The sequence below is a fragment of the Notolabrus celidotus genome, chromosome 7 (assembly GCF_009762535.1).
Source record: "Notolabrus celidotus isolate fNotCel1 chromosome 7, fNotCel1.pri, whole genome shotgun sequence".
NCBI lineage: Eukaryota > Metazoa > Chordata > Actinopteri > Labriformes > Labridae > Notolabrus > Notolabrus celidotus.
Genome location: NC_048278.1, coordinates 19,013,616 through 19,034,782, shown reverse-complemented (window position 1 = coordinate 19,034,782; position 21,167 = coordinate 19,013,616). Strand labels below are relative to the sequence as shown.

At 40.1% G+C, this 21,167-nt stretch overlaps 1 protein-coding gene across 2 annotated transcripts in view; it reads left to right on the top strand.

Annotated features, from left to right (window-relative positions):
- zcchc7 (zinc finger, CCHC domain containing 7) overlaps positions 1-21,062 on the top strand; it is a 59,104-nt gene extending 38,042 nt beyond the window's left edge. For both annotated transcript variants that reach the window (XM_034687985.1, XM_034687984.1), the window contains exons 7-10: positions 346-381; positions 17,663-17,758; positions 18,949-19,066; positions 19,361-21,062. In XM_034687985.1, the coding sequence (XP_034543876.1) occupies positions 346-381; positions 17,663-17,758; positions 18,949-19,066; positions 19,361-19,980 (870 nt within the window). In that variant the 3' untranslated portion in view covers positions 19,981-21,062. The remainder of the gene's footprint in view (positions 1-345; positions 382-17,662; positions 17,759-18,948; positions 19,067-19,360) is intronic.
- Positions 21,063-21,167: the final 105 nt, after the last annotated feature.

Genomic DNA, 21,167 nt, shown 5'->3' with positions numbered 1-21,167 from the left:
CTGACTGTTTGAGTGACTGCAGAGAGTCACAGGGTGGAAAGGAAACAGGCTAACACTGAAAAATCAGTGTGATATAGGTCTTATGAGGAACAGGAAGAGACTTAAAGAGTCTCTTTGAGCTCTGTCTCAGTCCTCTCTCATCTGCCTCATTGCCTTTTCATGCTAAGTGTGTCCTTACTGCTGTGTCTTTAGTATCTCATTCAGAAATAAGAGGCTGACACACAAACTGCAATTGATTTAGACTTTTTAAGTCCTCTTTTAATTTGCTTTATTCCTTTTTATTTGCCCTATAAAAGTGTACATGACTTTGTGTTTCAAATACAATCTTTCTTTTTCCCATCTTAGGCTTGCCCAGAGATCTGGAGGCAGTATCATATCACAGTAAGTAAACCACCTCAAAACTAACACCATCAGTATCACTGTCTAACTCTACTATGAACATTTAAACTTGAGCGCTCTGACACTTTCTATTTTTAATTTTTTAAGTCATTGGCTTCAGATAATCTGTCTTTAGAGACTGATGACTAATGGGAGGGATTTTAGTTTACAAGGACTTTCTTCTATTCGTTAAAAACTCTTTGATGTGATTGAATGCTTCCGAGACACTGACAACAAGCTCTTCACAACAACTCGTACATGCATCATTTGCTTAACCAATGTCTAACCACAACTGAAGTTTACAGGCAGCACAAGGCCAACTTTTTTCAACATCCTTCTCCAAATGAGGAACTGTACATGTGTATTTACCGGCATTGGAAAATGAAACGTGGGCTGGGAGTAGTGAGCGTCACCTCCTGTCTGAGCTACAGTTTCTAACACATTGCTGCTAAGACCTGTTGCCTCTGCTTTGATTGCAGCTTCTTCACCTCTGTTCAATCTCACTTGGGAGATGTTTACACAGGCCATATCTCCTCAGCTGTCTCTGTTAAAGTCTTCACAGGAAATGAACTCTTCATTTATCATTAAGATAGTCCGTAGAGCATCTTTAAAGCTTACTTCATGTGCCTGTCACAGGTGTTTCGTTCAGTTTCACAAACAGAAGCTTTATTCAACAACTGCTCCTGAGTTTAACTGTCTAGAAGCTCACTATTGCCAATATGACCCACAGCCCATGTGTCTCAATGATGTAGCATTGATGCACAAGGTTCAAGGTTCTTCATTGTTATATGTATCGCCAAAATGCAAGCATAGGAAAACAAACAGCAACTTGGTTGTCCCTGGGTGCAAATATGGCTTGACAAAAGCATCAATAGACCCCTTTACAGCCTATGTCGTCAAAAAGATGCACACGCATTTTGGCAATGGAAACAGTGTTCATTCAAGCTTTCAACACTGAATTAAAAGTGTTTGCAGCATCAAAATGTCTGGTTGTTGCATGTTAGGTTGCCAGAATCAATTCTCCACCGTGGACTCGAGCGCTACAGACTTCTGACAGGATCACAAACGTTTCAGAGCAACCAGTGTTTTGGTGTTGAGAGTGACCTTGTTAACTATCAACTGTCATTCTGTGATTTTTGTGGCTGAAACAATTTTTGACCCGACAAATTCATCCCAATGTGTTTTGAAAAACTAAAGGCATTTGCAAGGGATGCATTCGGCTGACAGACAGCCATCAGTTAACAGGGTCACAATCTACACTGAAACACCAGCGACCGAGAGGTAGTGAAAGTTTAAAGTATGATAAACCGAAGCAGATTTCATGTTCACAATACTTTATCATAAAAAACTATAATTAAGCTAGCTAGCTATCCAAAAACACTACATAATTATTACCCTGGTATGTATAGGTTCAGTTAGCTGTCTGGACGTAATTTTGTGGCTTGTTTCTTAGGACCCAGGTCTCATACTTAGCTCTACAAGTCTATGTCTTGGTATTTGACGGTCTATAAATGTCCACAGATAATGTAGTCATAAGCATTGAGTGACTTGTGTGCTTAATCTTCCTCTGGTGTACACGCTTGGTTTCTCCACCAAAATGTCTGTCCACTAGATATGTGTCACTTGCTAATGTCTTCTATCCATTCACTGATTTCACATGGAGATTGAAATCGCTTACCGTTTTTCAAATGAATTTATTTAGGTAACAATTGCGGTTCTTGGTGCTTAACCCCCTTGCATAGCTTGAATAACTATTGTCCTCCGCCTTACTTCCATTGTCAAGATGCACACAGACCCCTAATCATTTACAAACAGGAAATGGGTCTATAAGAGGTTACCAAAAATGAATTACTAAGATGGAGGAGTGCATGTTATGTGTTTCAATATTTTCCCTACGTTCCATGCTGTACTGATACATTTAATCTATAAATGTATCTGTCAATTAATTGATAAAAAATAAATAAAAAATCCTTATGGTGCTTACTCAGCCGACACTAAGTGACACAAGGTGTTCTTTTTGTTGTTGTAAACATTGGAACCAAACAGCAGCAGTGATTTTGTGCCCTTTACAAAAACTGGATTATTCGTAGTTTAGCATGTAGTTTTTCCAAAAAGACCAGAAAAAGTGTTTTTCATGGACATCATGAAGGCAAATGTGTCATGCCATCAGTCTGTGATCAATAAGTTTGTTGTGACGAGTATTGACCTTGCCCTGTAGCAGATGAATGAACCATGGCGGGGATAAAAAAAAAAACATTTTAGAAGATACAGAAAGTGCCAAAAGTGACAGGAACCTTTAATTCTTTTCATTTATTTATTAAATTCATAATAACTATTGACATCTGTGTGTGTGTGTGTGTTTGTGTGTGTGTGTCTGAGTGTGTGTGGTGTTCGCAATGCAAGAACATGTCAAAGAGTAGAAAGCTGTGTGACAGTCACATGGGCCAAATGTCAGCAGGGATGCATTTGCTTATTTGTGTGTCTCTGTGTGTGTGTTTACCCAAAATCTGAAAAGATAACTAGTTTTTTCAGCTTCTTATGTATGCGTGCGTGTATTTGTGTGTGTGTGCATCTAGGCGAGGGGGTGATATAGACCTCAGCCTAAGAGAAAAGAGCAGCTTGTTTGTCAATTAAAAGACGTGATAAAGCATGAAATGGGCTGCCAACGCCACTCGGGACAAGGGAGCAGGAGAGAGAGAGTGAGGAAAGAAGAAGAGTGTGTGTTTGCATACATCTTGGCTTAGACTTAGTGTGTATGTGTGTGTGTTGGGGGAGGTCTGTCACTCTCCTCTATGGAGATTAATTAGCAGGGGCTGTCTAATGAAAAGGCAGCATCGTTAGCGCTAGGGTAGCACGGCGGGAGAGGCGGAGGAAAGAGGAGGGAGGAGGGAACAGGACGGGAAGTTCCAGGGGAGACGCTGGCAGAGAGGATGGGAGGGAGGTTTAATTGTGGCACAAGTGGTGACGGGGGAGATTCTGTATATGTTTCACTGTAAAGTTTTTGTTTTGAATCACAGGCGAGAGGAAAGTATTCAAACAGGAGCAGCAGCAAGATTCTTTGGTCACCTCCTAGAGTGATGAAACCATCTTTTTTGTGTGTGTTTCCCAGTGTGTTGTGACGGCGTGCTTTAACGGGTGGAGGATTGTGACCCAGGTCTAATTGAAGTATTTAAGCCATTTAAGCACTGGGAACAGAAGGTCGTTACACATCCAAACTGGCATGGGGGTTAGGGGTGCGCATAGACACAAACACACACCTGCACACACGCATACACGGGGCTCCTTCTGTTTAAGACAGCCTCATTTTATTCATGATGCTGCTTATGACCCTGAACTCCCCAATGTGAGAAGGTGTGTGTGTGTGCGTTTGTGTGTGTGTGTGTGTGTGTGTGGGTGGGTGTGTGTGTGTTTGCTTTGGGAGATGTGACTCTGTCACCTTCCGCTGGGCTCAGCCAGGTGTGAAAAGGCATTCTGTCAGACCTCCCTGCTACTGGGTCCATTTATCCTTTGTGTGTGTGTGTGTGTGTGTGTGTGTGTGTGTGTGTGTGTGTGTGTGTGTGTGTGTGTGTGTGTGTGTGTGTGTGTGTGTGTGTGTGTGTGTGTGTGTGTGTGTGTGTGTGTGTGTGTGTGTGTTAGGTCCGTTTATCTTCAGTGTGTTGTCTGCCTGCACCTGGCCCTCAACTAACAAACTCCTCCAAACCACACAGTATAGACCACAAAGCCCAGGGGTATTTACTGAGAAAGTAAGATACTGACACACATGGGCACACACATCCACACACAAACACACAAGCACACTCACTTCTACAAATATATATATAGAGCAGTAAGTGGGGTAAAAAGCTTTCCACAACATTTTCATCTTGCTCGTGTCATATGATTTTAAAGACATTTTTATATAATGGTAATATTTACGAAAAAGATTTGCTTCGACAACTCTTTCTCAGGGTTTCTTTCTCTTTCACTCACCCACACACACGCCCATACTAGTTCTCCTTTTTGCATACAGGGGTCGCTTCTTTCCAGCAGATCCATCCTGCCAACCTTCTCATTCTCTTCTCTTCATCTTTTACATTGTGAAAACATCACTGGAAAAACGTCCTGAATCCTCTTAAATGTTACCCTTGTGTTGTTAAATGCATTCCAGCTGTTGTTTTTTATGGTGACGAAAATGTGTATTAGCGTTTTTTTTTTTTAAATTGCACAATATTTCTGTTTGGCAACGATCAAATTATCCTTTTTTATTTCCCAGAATGCCTTTGAACAGGCGGTAAAGCACAGGTGTAAACTTGCTTCTTTCACTTTTGTTGTCCAAGGTCACATGGCCACAATCCGGCCTGCACCTCTAACCCAAATTACATTTCATCTTTCCTTCTCTGCTTTGGAGCTCCACTGATCTTGTGTTGTCAGTAAGAGACAGATATTTTGAGGAGAAATGAGAGCGCATGGCTTTTAAACTTTGTGACTGATGGCAGAAGACTATATTAGTTGGTGTGTTTTTTTTAGTTAGCTGAGATTGTTCATTGGAGCCGAAAATTTCAAATTGATTTCACATTTCTGTTTAGCCAATCAATAGAAGGAGTGTCAATACAAAGCAAGTGACACATGAATGGATTAATTTCTGTAGCTGATGAGACTAATCAAGAGATTTGACATCAGAGACTATCTTGCGCTCTCAATGCTCAATAAGAATTCTTAGACTTTGGTTTTGTTGTTCAACAAACTGTCCAATGGCCAAAGTTATACAATTAGAGTGAAATTCAAGAGAAAAGCATGAACAAAATCTTGGGGAACAAACCTGCAATGATTGCCATATTTGTGTGACAACAGGTTTTTATAACATTTAAAGATTGAGGCTGAATGTTTAGTTGATTCTGTCATTTACAATCTGCTGCCGTGACGTGTACTGCAATGCAACGTGGTAAATTTGGGAGAGGTTTTCTTGATGGATGAAGACAATAGTTGTGAATTGTTAAGAACAGAGAGAAAGAAAACATAAATGGAAGACTGGAAAACAGAAGAAGAAGAAAATGGGGATTACGATCAAGGGTGGAAGGAGGGATGGATGGAGAAGGAGCAGGAAAAAAGGCGGTGCAACTTGACCGACCTGCTGTCCTTACACAGGCTGTATTAATGCATATAAAGATCATGCATAAATGCATGCATTTATTCATACAACACACACAAGTCACAGTGACTTTTTCCTCCTGTTAGTGTTGCCAGGACTCTGCTGTGCTCGGTTTAGACCAGAGCGCCACCTTATGGATAGAGAAAGAAGTGCAGGCTCTTTCTCTCTTTTAAAGCAGAGAGGGTACTCAACATGAAAAATGTCCCTTTACAGATTTTCTTTTCATAAACATAATACAAATCTTGCTAAATTACATTTCATGTGTCTTTTTGTGGTATGTTTGTGGGAACTTTACGGTGTATCACAGCTTGAAGGGGTCATGTGACATTATGTTCAATAAAATCTTAAATGGGCATAAATGCTTTCTCTGTGACGCTAAGAGTGAAGGCAGAGAAAAGACGGAGAGAGGTGTGGTCAAGAGAAAGAGAGAGGGAGAGAGGGGTGGGGGGGGCAGTTAAAAGGCTGAGACAGGAGCGAGTGAGTGTAAGCACACAGCAGCTGATTGGTGCAGGTATATCGGTGTGTAAGCATTGATTGGCCTCTCTTTAGATAGTAGTGGTGACACCTGTAAGCGTGTGTATATTGATTGTTGCCTCTGCCTGTGGAGCTTGAGCTGGGCTTGTGTGAGTGTGTATCGAACCAATTCTCTCCTCACGGTGGTATCAGTGTGTGTATCGATCTTTTCCTCAGGGACAGGTGTGTGCGTGTTTGTGCGTGTGTGTGTGTGTGTGCGCGCGCATGCACGTGCGTGCGTGCGCATGTGCGCGCGTGTGTGTGTGTGTGTGTGTGTGTGTGTGTGTGTGTGTGTGTGTGTGTGTGTGTGTGTGCGCGCGTAAGTGCGTCAGTGTCTCTGGGGTAACTGTGCAAAAACAGTCTGTGACCTTTTCGTTCAATACAGAAATTAAGCCGTTTTAACTCCTCTCCTTAAACAGGATTTGGTGTCCTCTTTTCTTACCCGACCACCTTCCTTCTTCTCTTTTCTTTTTGTACTTGGTACCTTTGATACCTTTTTGTCTCATGCTCTTTGTCCAGAAGGTTCTTTGCTGTATGCTCATATTCACACATGCCTTTGTTAATCCAAGGTGAGGACATAGCGACACTTTAAATCCTCTTCTTTTCAGGAAAAAAAATTAAATAAGAATGACTTTCTAACGAAGTAAGACTCTTGAGTTTGTACATGTGAAATTAAAGCTAGCATAGCATTAAACATTTGCTACAAAATATTTAGTCTGTATTTTTTAAATGCTTTATTTCTGGTGCTCTTGTTGGTTGAATTCACAAAACTGTCTTTATAAGAAACTTGCAATAGTTGTCGTGACTTCCATGAGGAATCTAAATCATTAACAGAATCAGAATCAGAATAACTTTTCCAATGTTGTGAGTGACCTCAACATACTTGCCCTATAGTGTAATATTAAATATAGTAAGTTTAATGGGCCTTAAAGCTTTCGTACAGTTTAGTCTGATGTTACGTTTATTTTAACTAACCTTTTATTATATTGTCAAGGAGCAGATGTTCAACTCTGTCATAGTCGCCTAGTTGTTGACTCTCCCTGGTATTTTTCGAAATAAAATACACGTGGTCTTCAATAAACTTGTACTGTAAAGATTTATTTTAAAACATCAGCATTGCCCTTAATGCATAAAATGACCAATACCCCACATATTCAAATAATTTACAACAATCAACTTTGATGTAAAAACCTTAACTACATTATTTCAGTCTATCTAAATCTTCATGTTACAAAAAACTCAAATCATTTCTTTCTATATTTACATTTTTTAAACAACACCTTGTAACAGTATGTTACAAAATATAACAAGTAGTTTTCTGGTTTTCTGAGTAACAAAGGACATGATACAGAACACAGAGACAAAAAGTACTCCATTTGATTTTTATGAAGTCAGTCTATTGCACATTGTTATCTATCGGACTCTGCCTTTAATAAATCTGAGGAAGCTCCCAAACATTTCAGTTAGTTTTGACAGGATTCTTAATTGACATTAGCTCATATGAGGCTGGGTTTGATCCCGTTCTTAGAGCAAGGCATGTTTCTCCACTCTTGCAGTATGACCCTGGCGGCATTTAGGAAGGAAGCCTGAAGGCCTAACAAAACTTGTGCTTCTTTAAGTCCAGCTGGTCTCCGAGGAGGTAATGACGCTGTGTCCTCGGCAATGGTTGATCCAGCAACTCCTCGATTGCCCCCACCACTGTGGTCCAAAATGGGGAAACCAGCGGGCAGTCCTACATGAGGGTTTAAAGAAAGTACCGATTGAGCCAGCACAAAATCAAAGGGATGTCTAAACCTGTTTGTATTTCAGGCCAGTCTTTAAAACAATATTACAGGGATATATAGCTCTTCACGTTTCTGCTTTTTCACATTATCTTTGGTTTGATTTTTTTCTTGGAAATAATATTTTCATGATAAAAAAAGCTTTTCACCCATGTGTCACCTCTGTGCTTTTATCACATTTGTCTTACTGAGTAGTGGAGTGTCAAAAAAGCTGCACATATATTTTGTTGGGTTTTTTTTGTTTTAATTTTCTGCTCAACCAGATTGTTCTGAAGTTTCATGAGTCAGTTTATTTATTTGATTAACATTTTTCAAAACACACTAGATATTTAGAATTATGCATGGTGACAGAGAAATGATTTGACAGTAACATCTTCTTTTAGTGTATCAAAGTTGTTACCTGCAAAGTAAAATTAAGTATTTGAACCATTTTGTCCACAAATCAGGCTTAGGTGTTCTTTTCACAGTGGAGACATTAGAGTAATATTAGTTGTATAATAATTATTCTATGATAACATGGTGTCCCTCCATATAGGGCCCATGTCTAGCCACAGGAAATCATTTCTGTAATACTAGATTATTATGAACTTTTAACCATCACATGTGGAGCTTTTTGTTGAGATAGGCTTTTTGACCGTGTCTGGTACATTGTGTTCTGAATCATAGTTTGTCCCGCTGATAGAAAATGCGTGTCGGTAAACTGTGGGACAAAAGGGGCTTTAAAAAAGCAGCATTGGGTACGATCTTGATTTTGTATAAATGAGACATAAAAAGCTGTCTGTTAGAGTGAAAATGGAAATACTCTCAGAGTGAAGTTGAGTCAGTGCAGCGAGTTGTTCTCTCGTTACATTTTGAAACTCTACAGACTTATGACAGAAACACACTGTTAAACACTTTTTTTTTTACCGTCTAAATAATAATGACAAAGTACTTTACCCCCAACCTCAGCTGGTCGCACTTCAGCAGTTAAGATCAGACTCAGGTTCTTGTCAGCTTTTGATGTTAAGGCGCCTTTCAGTGGTCAGACAGAGAACTGCACTGAGGTAACCCATGATCGAGAAAGTTTGTCACCAGATAAACCCACTGTGCAATTTGTTGTGGAGCCTGTCCTGTTGTGCAGGATACAGTTTGTACTCCGCACAAGGAAATAGAGTTGGCACACAGAAGTTCCTGTTTGTTGTGAAATTTTTTCTCTGTCCATCTTTGGAAAATCTCAGCTTGTCCTATTTTAACCAAGTGGCTCTGACTTCATGTGTGTGAATCAGTCATTAGGAAATGCTAAAGGTTTGGGGTCTATGCCTGATCTTTGAAAAGAGTTCTGATTGTTCAGTTCTACCTCTGAGTCCATCAAATTCTCCTTTTCAATGCCATCCTGTTTGTTTGTGTGTTTGTTTGATGATTGCCATTTGTAAGCAATCATGTCAAACCCACATAAACCTGCAACAATTAGGCATTATCATGGAAAGAAGAAATTGTTCACCTGTGCTAGGAATTTTAAAATGAAATACAGCAGCCAATTTCCAGTACTTAAGTCTGTAAATTTTTTTATTTCAAACACTGCAGCATGCCAAAACATCCTCTTAGTAACAAATACGTTAAAATGTACTTATTTAACAAAGGACTGCTACTTCAGCATATCCTTTAGTATCCCGTGTTACAATAACACCCTCAAGCAGGCAGGGTGGGTTGCAGTGGTGTGAAAAGTGTAAAAAAAAAGTGTCTCATCGGCAGGGGGATCAAGGTACAAACTTCTCAAAAGATCTGAGGTGCTCAGAGGGTCATTTAATTAAAAGCCATCATTTTTTCAGGGTAACAGGGTCACAGTTAAAAAGGGCCTAAGCATTTCAGCCCTCATCAGGGCTGATGAAGGCCTCAGTGGCTGAAACGGTACGCAGGTTTTAACTATGACTCTGTAGCCCGGAATAATGAAGGCTTTAATTGAATGACCTGAGTGCCTCAGATCTCTTGAAGAAGATTGTTTAATGTAGCTACGAGAGGGAATATGTAGTCATGTATACACTGTTTGTACAATGAAAAGCTTATATATTAGCTAAACCTCACAAATGACCCATAATTTAAATAATAACTACCTCTCCAGCACTTTCTTCTTCTGTTCTTTCTGCTGAACACAAGGTCTCAGGTTTAAGTTTCCACCTTTAATCCACTTCTTCTGTCCTCCACCTCTTTTATTCTTTTCTCTCTCATTGTGTTCATTCAGACAGTGCTCTGTAAAAACTTCATTGTGCTGTTTTTGCTGCCTCATCATTGTACAGTCCAGTCCGGTCCTCTCACCTCTGTCATGTCAAAAGACTCTGAACTCTTTATTCCCTTTTAGACGGAGACACTGACCTTACGGGAGGCGGAGGGCAGGCTTTTAAAAAGAAATGTCTTTTGTGTGTTTTTAATCTCTTTCTATGAACAATTAGCAGCCGACAGGGCAAATGTTAAAGACCTTCAGGAACAAGTAACCTCGTGAGATGAGTCATATAGAAGTGCAGTGTGTAGTAACTGACACTGAAATGTTACATACACTTGTGAATCTTTGAACCCTCACAGCCTTACATCGAGCTCATAAACACAGTTCAAGTTGAGTTCATTCTTCAATGTATAACATGAGAAATTCACCTTAAAACAAAGGCAAGTATAGACACACAGCAGCAGAAACAGAAGAGAGTAAAACAAGAGGAGATGAACTAGAATTGAAACTTTACTTAACTTATTTAAGTCACTTTTCCCGTAAATGCTGCAAATGAAAACAGACACCGGCGTAACAAAAAGTTGTTAGTTCAAGGCTCCATAACAAATCAGTGCTTTGCAAGAATGAAATTGGAGAGTGTGGCAGTCATACAAAATAGAAGGAACAAACAAATAAATAAAGCCAAACTGAAAGAAAAATTGTTGTGTTTTAAACAGATCGGCCTTAAACCTTTCATTAATTGGCTGTATTAGCTGAGGAAGTCAAAAACGCTTAATTCTTTGGTACAGGTGTTTCCACATTTACTCAATGTACATGCAGAACCATAGGAATGTACACACATGCTCTCTCTCTCACACACACAGGTGTAGTGTTATCAGTGGCCTGGCAGGTTTGCAGCTCTTTGTGCCTTTCCGCTCAGCTGGATTGTGTCAATTTTTGTTGCAGGTGTGTTTGTGCAGGTCTAAAAGTTTGCGTCTCTGAGTGACTTTTTGGCAGAAATTATAGTTTAGCATCCTGACCACAGCGAGAGAGAAAGACTGAGTGCATCTGTGCATTTCAAAACTCAATCCTTGTCTTTCTGGTACATATATGTTGTCTTTGTCTAATTCTTATAAATGAATAGAATGAAATACTCCCATACACACTCAGCATGAAAAAGCCTCTGAACTTGGCAGTGACTGGTCTGAACAGAAACCGAATAACTTAGAACCAGATTTGAATAGATTAGCTTGTACCCTCTGTTCCGCCTGCCACGGTGTGACCAGATTACCTCCAGTCCCTGCCCCTTGAAAAAAAAAAAGGAAGAGGGGGTTTCCTCCAGTGGTGGCAACCTACTGCCGTCCACCCCTCTGCATCACATTATCGTTACATTCCAGGAGCATTTCCTCTCTCTAAAGAGGAAAAATAAGGACTCCCTCTGATTGTGCTCACACTGATTGACTGACTGACGGGAGGAGATAGGAAGAGCCTCTGGGAATTACACTGTGTGTGAGTCCTCACAGGGCGCGGGGTTACAGCTTCGGTCTGAGGCTTTGTGAACCAGTAGACACAAAGGGGGCAGGAATCACATCTGGTTATTTGGAGAAACCCCCCTCTTCTTCCTTAATATCCTCTCCTCTCCCTCCTCCACTGCCTTCATACCTGCACACACACATACACACCTCCACCCTGATCTGTCTCCTAAGAACTATTAAATTGTTGTTGAGTAAGAGTAAACACTATAATTAAATTCTTTATAAATTTGGAAACTGCACTGTTAAAACTCCCACATGAGAATAAGTGGATTAATGGCTCTGTAGTTAATTCTCCTTCACCTTATAGCTGTTCTCAGCTGTCTAATTATCCTGATATGTACACACTGACATGTTGCTCACACACATACACACACACCAGAAGGCTCTGTTTGTTTTGGTATGAGGCCGGTAGTGTTGCGTTGTGTTGTCAGGCTGCTTTCTATGATAAAGCATGCAGAGAAGGTCCCCTGTGGCTCCAGTAACATATGCAAACCTCTCCCCGACGCAGCAATAACATATGCAAAACAGCACCACCCCAAGCTCCCACCACCCGTTACTATTTAGATCACCCCCCCTCCACACACACACACACACACACACACACACACACACACACACACACACACACACACACACACACACACACACACACACACACACACACACACACACACACACACACACACACACACACACACAAGCAAGCCTGTTTTGCTTCTCGGATTTGTTTGATAACTGTGTATGTGCGCTCCTTCGGATTGTAGTCTGTAACAGTCACAGCTTTGTGTTGGTCAAAGGATTATCACAGCTTTGCCACCAGCAGCCAAGGCAAGGAGCAGAGGAGAGCAAGGCTTACAGAGACACTGTGTATGTGCTGGGACAACTGTGGGAAAACACTGTGTGTGTGTGTGTGTGTGTGTGTGTGTGTGTGTGTGTGTGTGTGTGTGTGTGTGTGTGTGTGTGTGTGTGTGTGTGTGTGTGTGTGTGTGTGTGTGTGTGTGTGTGTGTGTGTGTGTGTGTGTGTGTGTGTGTGTGTGTGTGTGTGTGTGTGTGTGACAGAGAGAGGCATGAGCATGAGGCACGGATGGCTGGTTGTCTGCGTCCACCTAGCAAAGCCCTTAGGACCATCTCAAACACCCTCCTATTCGCACTCACACATATCATCAATCTTTTTTTCAGCTGTGGTCCTGTTTCTGACCGGGTAAGTGGCTCTGAGCAGCTCGAGAAGCTCCTCGGGTCATATCAGCAAGAAGTGGATCAAATTCCGATCTCTCCCGCTGTCTCTGCAGCGATGAGAAGCGTTTAGTTAAACACATAAATATGTTTTAATGCAGCCTGGGATTTAATCAAGTTTATAAATGAAGAGGTTGTGGCCCTTAAGAGAAAGACGGACAAGTTCAGATATGATGGTTCTCTTTGTATTTAGTATGATATAACAGCATATACATAATCATTAACAAAAAATGTACACATAAACCACACATTGTGGTGCGTAAGGCTAAAGATAAATATAATAGACACTTTAAAATCCAATTCTTAATGGTAATAAAATTTGGACCAGGTAACAAAAGGACAGTATTTGGACATTGGACCTCATAGAATCGCTGTTTTTTTGGGGAGTATTTAAGTTTTATTGAACTTTTCAAATGCTTGGTACATGGCAAACTTAATATGTTTCTCCAGGTAATAGGTAATAGGTAATACAGGTAATATTATAATTAACAATTATCTCTGGCGACAGACTTAGCACATTTTTAAATGAAATACAAAAGATAGGCAGCAGATACAAATGAAAGTGGATATATAATAATATCAACTAATATGTTCATGTACAGACAATAGTTCATGTACACTTGTACATGTACTCATACATTCATACATGCATACCTGCAAACGCACACATACCTAACCTGCTTCTACACACATCATATAGACATGTTGCTGAGGTATACAGTATTGCAGGATTCACTTGGGGGAAGCAAAACAAAAAAAGAAAACCAAAATCCTAGTCATATTAAACAGCTGCTTAAATGTTATTGTGTTTATGAAGTTGAGAAGACCACCAGTTGAAATTTTCTTGAAGCCAAACTGATCGATGGTTCAATGATGACATCAGTTAATGAAGTAACTGTCACTCTGCCAGTGACTGGAGATTCAAGTGATCTCACACTCTACTACTTATTTTCTGTGAAGCCAAAGACAAGTGTCCACACTGTGGACAATTTAACTTTCATTGTGTTATTCTAATCCTTGGGCATTTGTTTGTTTTCTCAGTCTCTCATTTGTTTTTTTTACACAATAGAAAAATTAAAGCAAATTTAAATTGAAGTTCCTTGTTTTTGTAAATCTAAAGTCAGAGCAAATCAGAGGGAATTGTGTTGTAACTTGCTCAACTCTGATCAATTCAGAAGAAACACAATTCAACACACTATCAGTGGAGTGGACTACTGTTAAATGGATACTTCGTTATGTGAGGTACTTGTCAATATAAGTGTATTAGCTGGTCAGTCTCTTTGTTGAGATGGCGGCTAGAGAACCAGCACAGAAGCTACGCAATCAACCTCTGTAGACATGGTGAGCTTTGCCACATAATTGAGCTAAGTTTAGTTAACAAACTTTGACCCAAACACTAATGTCAGTGTAAGTGAATGCTCCATTTGGAAGTTTTCAACACCTTTTCACTTGCTAACATGATTTTGATAAGGTGAACATATTGTGCAGACCATGGGTTTTGTCATTACGCAAAGTAAAAGTCAGTGCAGCAGGGAAATCTAGTCGCTGAATGATGCAGACTGCAGCCGTATCATATTCTCTGATTCACAAAGGTCCTGAAGTACTGCTGTTATCAAGTCCTACTCATGGCAGCAGTAGCTCTCTTGGTTTGTGGGCATGGGCTCACAGTTAAAACACCTGCACAACCAGGTAACTGGGGATCTCTCTTGAGCTCCCGATAGCACAGAAGTTTCTCCCCTCCCTCCTTTGGTCCTCTGAGTCTTGTTCTTCCTCTGTAAACTCAAGTCCTTAAAGGTCCACTTGTGTCCATGGTAAATAATATGTCTTTGCGTAAACTTACACCCACATTAGCATTTGGGTTGGAGTTTGTCAAAATGAGCTATTCCCGCCTGCAGCGGTTAATTGCCTATCTTCTCTTCCTGTTCTCCAGCCGCATTTTCAACAAAGGGGCCAAGCTGACCTTATATGGTTAATACACTTACCATTGACAAGTGCCTCGTATAGCATCACTTCAAAAATACTGTACTATCCCTTTAAGGGAAGAGAAGTGTGATGGTACTTTAAAGCCTCAGTTTGCACATTGATCATTTCAGCACTGATAGTGGTGCTTCAGATGGTCAAACAGTGCTGAATCCTCCTCCCTCCACAGCTCTCATGTAAGGAGGTGGGATGGACTGTGTCTGTTTATTTCTATAACAAGAAGAAAACAACACTGATGAGGTGCAGAAGTGAGCACAGCTTGAACTTGACCCTGAAGTTCTTCTATTATTTTCATTTTTTCTATGTTCACATATAATTCTGTCACTTTTTTTTTTTTAAAACATCACAGATACCTCAAGGAAAAACTGTGAAAATAAGCCATCTTTGTTCTAAAAAAAACAACCACACACTTTCTTTATGCAACATGCATTTTACTTTGCTGTGTGTTGTTGTTTGACAAAGTTACTAACACTTTGGCATTAAGAATTTAATTAACTACATTTTGAAGTTACATGATTGAGAGTAACCAATATTGAAACATTATTGAGAAATTCAGAGATAATGACAGCAAATAGAAAATAGAAACATTACTGATGTTGAAACCAAAGTGTTCTTTCCCATAATAGTTTTGGTAGTAGTCAAAATGAAAGCAAGTTGGACAGCAATCATGGGCTGGAAGTTTAAATGTACAACATCATCATAAGCTTTGAAATCAGATTCACTGAGATTTCCCATCGGTGACACACCTGCATCTACTTTCACACAGGCATAAGATATATAAAAACTAAGGCTGTCAAATGATTCTTTTTTCACCAGTCATCAGAGTTTCAATAAGTTAATTGGATTTATTGCTTGTTTAAAATTCCATTATTTTGCATTTCAAAACTGATTTTAAGCCCATATTTACAATCTTAAGCAATTCATACCAGTGTCCTGCTTTGGAAATCAAATCAGTGCATGAATTGTAGTTCATGATCTTGACTTTCAGATACATTATTCACTGACGCATCAGTGTGGTGCGAAACCATGATTTAGAGGTAGAGGACAGCTTTAAAGGGCTGATTTTATTGAATACAGTGTTTATTTTAATTTTTTATAACACTGTTACACATTAGGTGAAATGCTCAAGCAGTGATAATGTGGTGTGCAATTATTCCAAGATCATTTTGATGACTTTCTAGCCTCTACATTGCACAACCAGCAATACTTAACTTATGACAAAACACACTTCATAAAAACCAGAAAAATATTCTACAACCAGGACAATATAGAAATCTGTTTGAGGTTTCTAATTCCATGCTCGTCCATGATCATAACAATTCAAGTTCAGAGCAAGTCATAATTGGTGGATTGGATTTGTGAGGCTTATTCGCTTCTGCAGTGATCACGTAATGTCACCTGAAACTAATTTAAGTTTAGTTTCTGAGCCAGTCCTAAATGAAAGATACCAAACCAAAACTATCTGAGAACCTGCCTCTGTCATATTGACTTTCAGTGCACAGCTACACTCTCTAGGACTACTCTCTAAACCCCTGAGAAAGAAAGAGAAAGACACCAAACTGATATGATCCCACAGGCCCTCACCCTGCTGGCAATTTAGATAACCCCTGATAGGAAGCGTGGAGAGGTAAGAGAGAGAGCGGGCACGAGAGAGAGAGGGATGAAGGTTCCTCCAGTTAATTAATATTGTATGAGGCCGACAACTCCTCTCACACACACGCATTCAACTCGCATTCACGCCAGGTCCTCAGACAACTATCACAGGTTGATGAGAGAATAAGAGGGGATTTCATTTCTTCTTCTTTTTTCATTGTGTGTGTGTGTGTGTGTGTGCTGGATCAGAGTGTGAGGAGATAACACAAGCCCAAGGTCAGAGACAGAGGGAGACCTACAGCCAATTTACATGAAAGATGAATGGGATGAGGGGCTGGAAGGGTGGTTTGGGGGGGAGTCAAGTTAAGGGGGGGGCTGTGATCTCCTTAGGGTGCATATGTGTGTGTTTGTATGTGTGTGTGTGCGCTTGCAAGAGGTCTGTGATCTCCTGGCCTTTGTGATGGAGATGGGCCCGGCCGGCCTGACCCGATAATGACGCGACGCTCTAATAGCATTCATCCTTTCTGCCGCAAAACTACTCAAGCGGAAAAGAGAGAGAGAGCGAAGGGGGGAAAACAAGTGTGAGGGGTAGATGTGGGGATGGAGGGGTCTGTGCAAGGGAAAGAGAGAGAGGAGGAGGGGAACAGGAGGAGGAGAAAAGGAGGTTAGCTAAGCTATGTTTAAGAAATGATGCGAGGCACAAATCATTTGTAATCTCTGAATCAGGGGTGAGAGACAAAGGAGGGGGCACATTTGGGATGAAGGTGTGTGAGTCTGAGCGAATGCCATTAGGTAGGTGTGTGTGTGTGTGTGTGTGTGTGTGTGTGTGTGTGTGTGTGTGTGTGTGTGTGTGTGTGTGTGTGTGTGTGTGTGTGTGTGTGTGTGTGTGTGTGTGTGTGTGTGTGTGTGTGTGACATTAGCAGTAAATGCACTGTGCCTGTGTCTCCTCTCTCTCTTTATCAGTGTATATTTGCTGTGAGCGCTGGAGCATGGAAGGCTTTCAGAACACTGGCCCATAGGGGACGGGACCCCGTGTCCAACACACACATATACACACACACACACACACACACGCACACACACAGAGCAGTTACTTATCATACAGGGTCATTACAGGCCTCTAACTATAGCCTGGTAATCAGTGGTTTATATCAGTACCCATATTCAGTGTACAATACACAGCAGGTATCAAAAGAGAGCATGGGAATGATGGGAATAGAGGAGGGATAATGGGAAACAACTGAAACATGAAACCTATGCATTTTTACAGAGAAAATTAATATACACTTTTTAAGCTTCAGCTTTCTGTTTAAAAACACTTTCAATTTTCTCCTTGTGTCCTCAGACTGAACCAAGTGTTCCTGTGAAGCAGCAAGAAGAAGACCAGGGTAAAAGTCCCGCCCACTGCTACAACTGCTCCAGGAAAGGACACTTTGGATATGTAAGTGGCTCACTCTGATTGGTTTTGATTTTACAGCCAAGGACAGAAGTAAGCAGAGGATGATGATGGTGATGATAACAATGATGATAAAAATACTAACATATTTGTATAGAAGCTTTGATGTAAAGATTCAGCCCAAAGTGCTTAGTGAAACAAGTTCAGTTCAATAACAATTCAAACACAATAAAAATGTTGATACATAGAAGTAAAAAAACACTACCAGAAGATAAAACAACCAAATTAGTTTGATTAAAAACAACTACAACAACTGAGATAATAGTACTAAATCATTCAATTTTTATTTATATTACGCCAATCCTGGCTATAGCATTTTGTATTAACTGTAGTTTCTCAAATACTCCAGTAAATTAAGAGTTTCAGCTGTGTGTCAGCAAATCAACATCTGGCTTGGTTAACAGTGGGCTGATTTTTGCAATATTCTTCAAATGAAACAAACTAGGTATTAAAAATGGTTAATAACATTAAGATCACTATCTAGAATCACTCCCAAATCTTCTACTTAAATTTTTTATTTGGTTGGACCGGCTAGCAAAAACTGCTCCTAGTCTCTGACATTCTGTTTTTGCACCAACAAGAAGAATATTGTTTTTCTGCTGGTTTGTTTTAAAGAGTCATTAAACATTTACAGGCACATTTAACCCATTGAAGGATATAAAAAGTTTAATTCACTTCTGCATCACAAATCAGACAGCATTAAAATCTTTCTTCAAAACAAATTGTTAAAACTCACTCCTATTTTTTGGTGCAGTTTCTTCACTGTTTTTAAAAAGTCCAGTGTAGGAGTAGAGAACCTTTTGGCAGAATTAAGGCAGCGATGAAATATAAGAATTGTTTGTATGTTTTATTAGTGTAATATCCCCTGAAAATGTTGGTTCCTTAGAATAAGCTCTTCATATATTCAGACAGAGTAAGTCCTCTTGACTATAGTGATCACCATTATGTTGTATTTCCATGTTTTCACAGCATCCTTAAAGAACAAACCAATCCCTAGCTTGAGAGAGACTTTACTTTTTGTCACAGGGTTTCCTACATCCTCATCGCTAGATACCAAAAATGTTTACACACTGCTCCCTGCACACAATGCCACTCATCACTTTGCTTCTTTTATCTTTATGTTACGGGATCTTGAGTATGCATGCATAATGTATACATTTGCGTGTTTTCCTCAGGCATGTACACGACAGAGGATGTTCAATGGGACGTATCCCTGCACCCCATTTATCAACCACTACGACAGCAAGGAGGACATCAACCGCCGGCAACACAGAGTAAAGATGAAGATAAAAGGTGAGAATCATATGGGCACTATCAGCAGACCTACTTTATAATGATTACATTCAACACGTCTCTTATCCAAAGCCTTCAAGGGCTAATCCAACCCGAGGTGTTTGTTAACCATAATATGGTTAGGGAGGTACTTGTATATTATTGCATGTTAAGATACTCTTTTTCAGATTAAGCTACTCTTTTTAAAATACCCTCTTGATTTAGATAATTCACTTTTCATCTTGATGATGTGCAAACATTCCTGAATGATAGTAACACATTTTCAAAAAGCCTTTTTGTTTCTGTTTCCCACAGATCTGAAGCAACATGGTCTCTTCCCTGCGGGCACAGAGACCCCTCTCACTCCAGGACCCCCAAAGAAGAGACAGAAAGTGGACCATCACAAAAACAACCACAAGCACAACCATACACCGCACCAAAGCAACAACAACCACAAATCAAATCGGACTCACATTTTTTTTAAAGACAACCATGATTTTAAGGCTCCAGCAGCAAAACTGAACAAGCACCACAAGTTCAAACAACCAGAGAGTGCTGGCAATGTAAAACCATGGAAACCCAAGAGACCCGTGCCCACCTCGAGAGAACCACCACCTAAACTGGTCCTGGATGAGGCAGATGACTTCCCCAGAGGTGGGGCAAAAGCTGACAACACTGTGATGAAGAAGAAGAGGAAGAGGGTGAAGAAAATTAAGCCAGTTCCTTCAGGGCCACCAGGGGGACACGGGAACAGCAGAGCAGACCGCTCCTGTTGGACTGCAAGGGGAGAGTTCCATGGGTCAAAACAAGAGAAGGGAGAGAATAAGAGGAAGAGGAGAAATTGGGGCAAAGGGGATTATAAAAAGAATGCACAGATGTACCCAACAGATGAAAACCTGTTTATAATCAAACAGAAGAGAAAGAGTAGCAGATAGCATCATTTTGTCAGGGACTGACAGGACCTTCATTTGCAGGACCTATAGAATGTGTTCAAGACATTTTAGGACAGGTCAGAGGTCTTCTAGACTCAGGTTTCACTGCCGAATAGTTTAAGTTGCCAGTGCTGCTTCAGAGGGCGAGCAGGTTTTAAACCCATGTCATGAAAACCCATGTCAGTGCTCATATTGACACGTCAGTTGTTAAGACAGACCATCAACCTGTCCTGTAATGATCAAAGCTCGTCTTAGATTTTTCAGAGATGGACACAGTTGTTCAAGAACCCAGCTAAGATTGACTGATTTAGTGATAACTGAGGTCAGCAATCGTCATGACTTTCAAAACTAACAAACATCAATAAACAAAATATAATTTATCTGCATCATGCTCCAGTGGTTTCTGTAAGTTGTGTAATAAATGATAGACAAAATGGTCTCTTAGTGTCTTAACTTTCACAATACTTCACTTCTTTGTTAATAGTAGTTTCTACACAGTGGAAAGTATACAATATAAACACTGATCTTTCAAACGAGATCATTTCACAGTGCCTCTTGAAGTTACTACTGTTTGCCACTGTAACCAAAGGTTTATGGAGTTTTAAATATAGGAAATAAAGAAATGAAGGAATGCCTTGTTTTGTAAACCACTTATGAACATTTGAATAAATTACAGCATACTATACCTGTATTACACGTTTAAGCAAAATCAACAAATGATCATCTCACCTGCTGTTCTCTGAACAAGACAGACATGCAGCCTTGACAGTATTAACGATTGCAACTTTTTGATAAATTGGGAGAACATGGGCTAACTTTTAATGGTTGGGTCATGATGTAACCATGATATCAACAAATTAGATAAGACGTTCCTGTATCGTGAATACTAGATACCAAAGATCTCTGGTATAATTATTAAAATTTGAATCTGACAGATAAATTGGTCATTCAGGAGGTGAAATTAGGGACATCGAGGTTTTACGTCTTTCGAAACCTGTTCCAACTGGTTTGTTCAGTAACTCTAAATCGTTCCATAATGACATGTATTTATGAAGGTAATCCAATAAAATAATTTGGTCCCAGTCCTTAAATGTGTCTTTCTGTCTACCCCTAATGACATGCCGTACAAGGAGCCCTCGGGGTTCACAGAGTTTATTCTCAAATCTTACCACACTGTGTTTTTTGTTCTC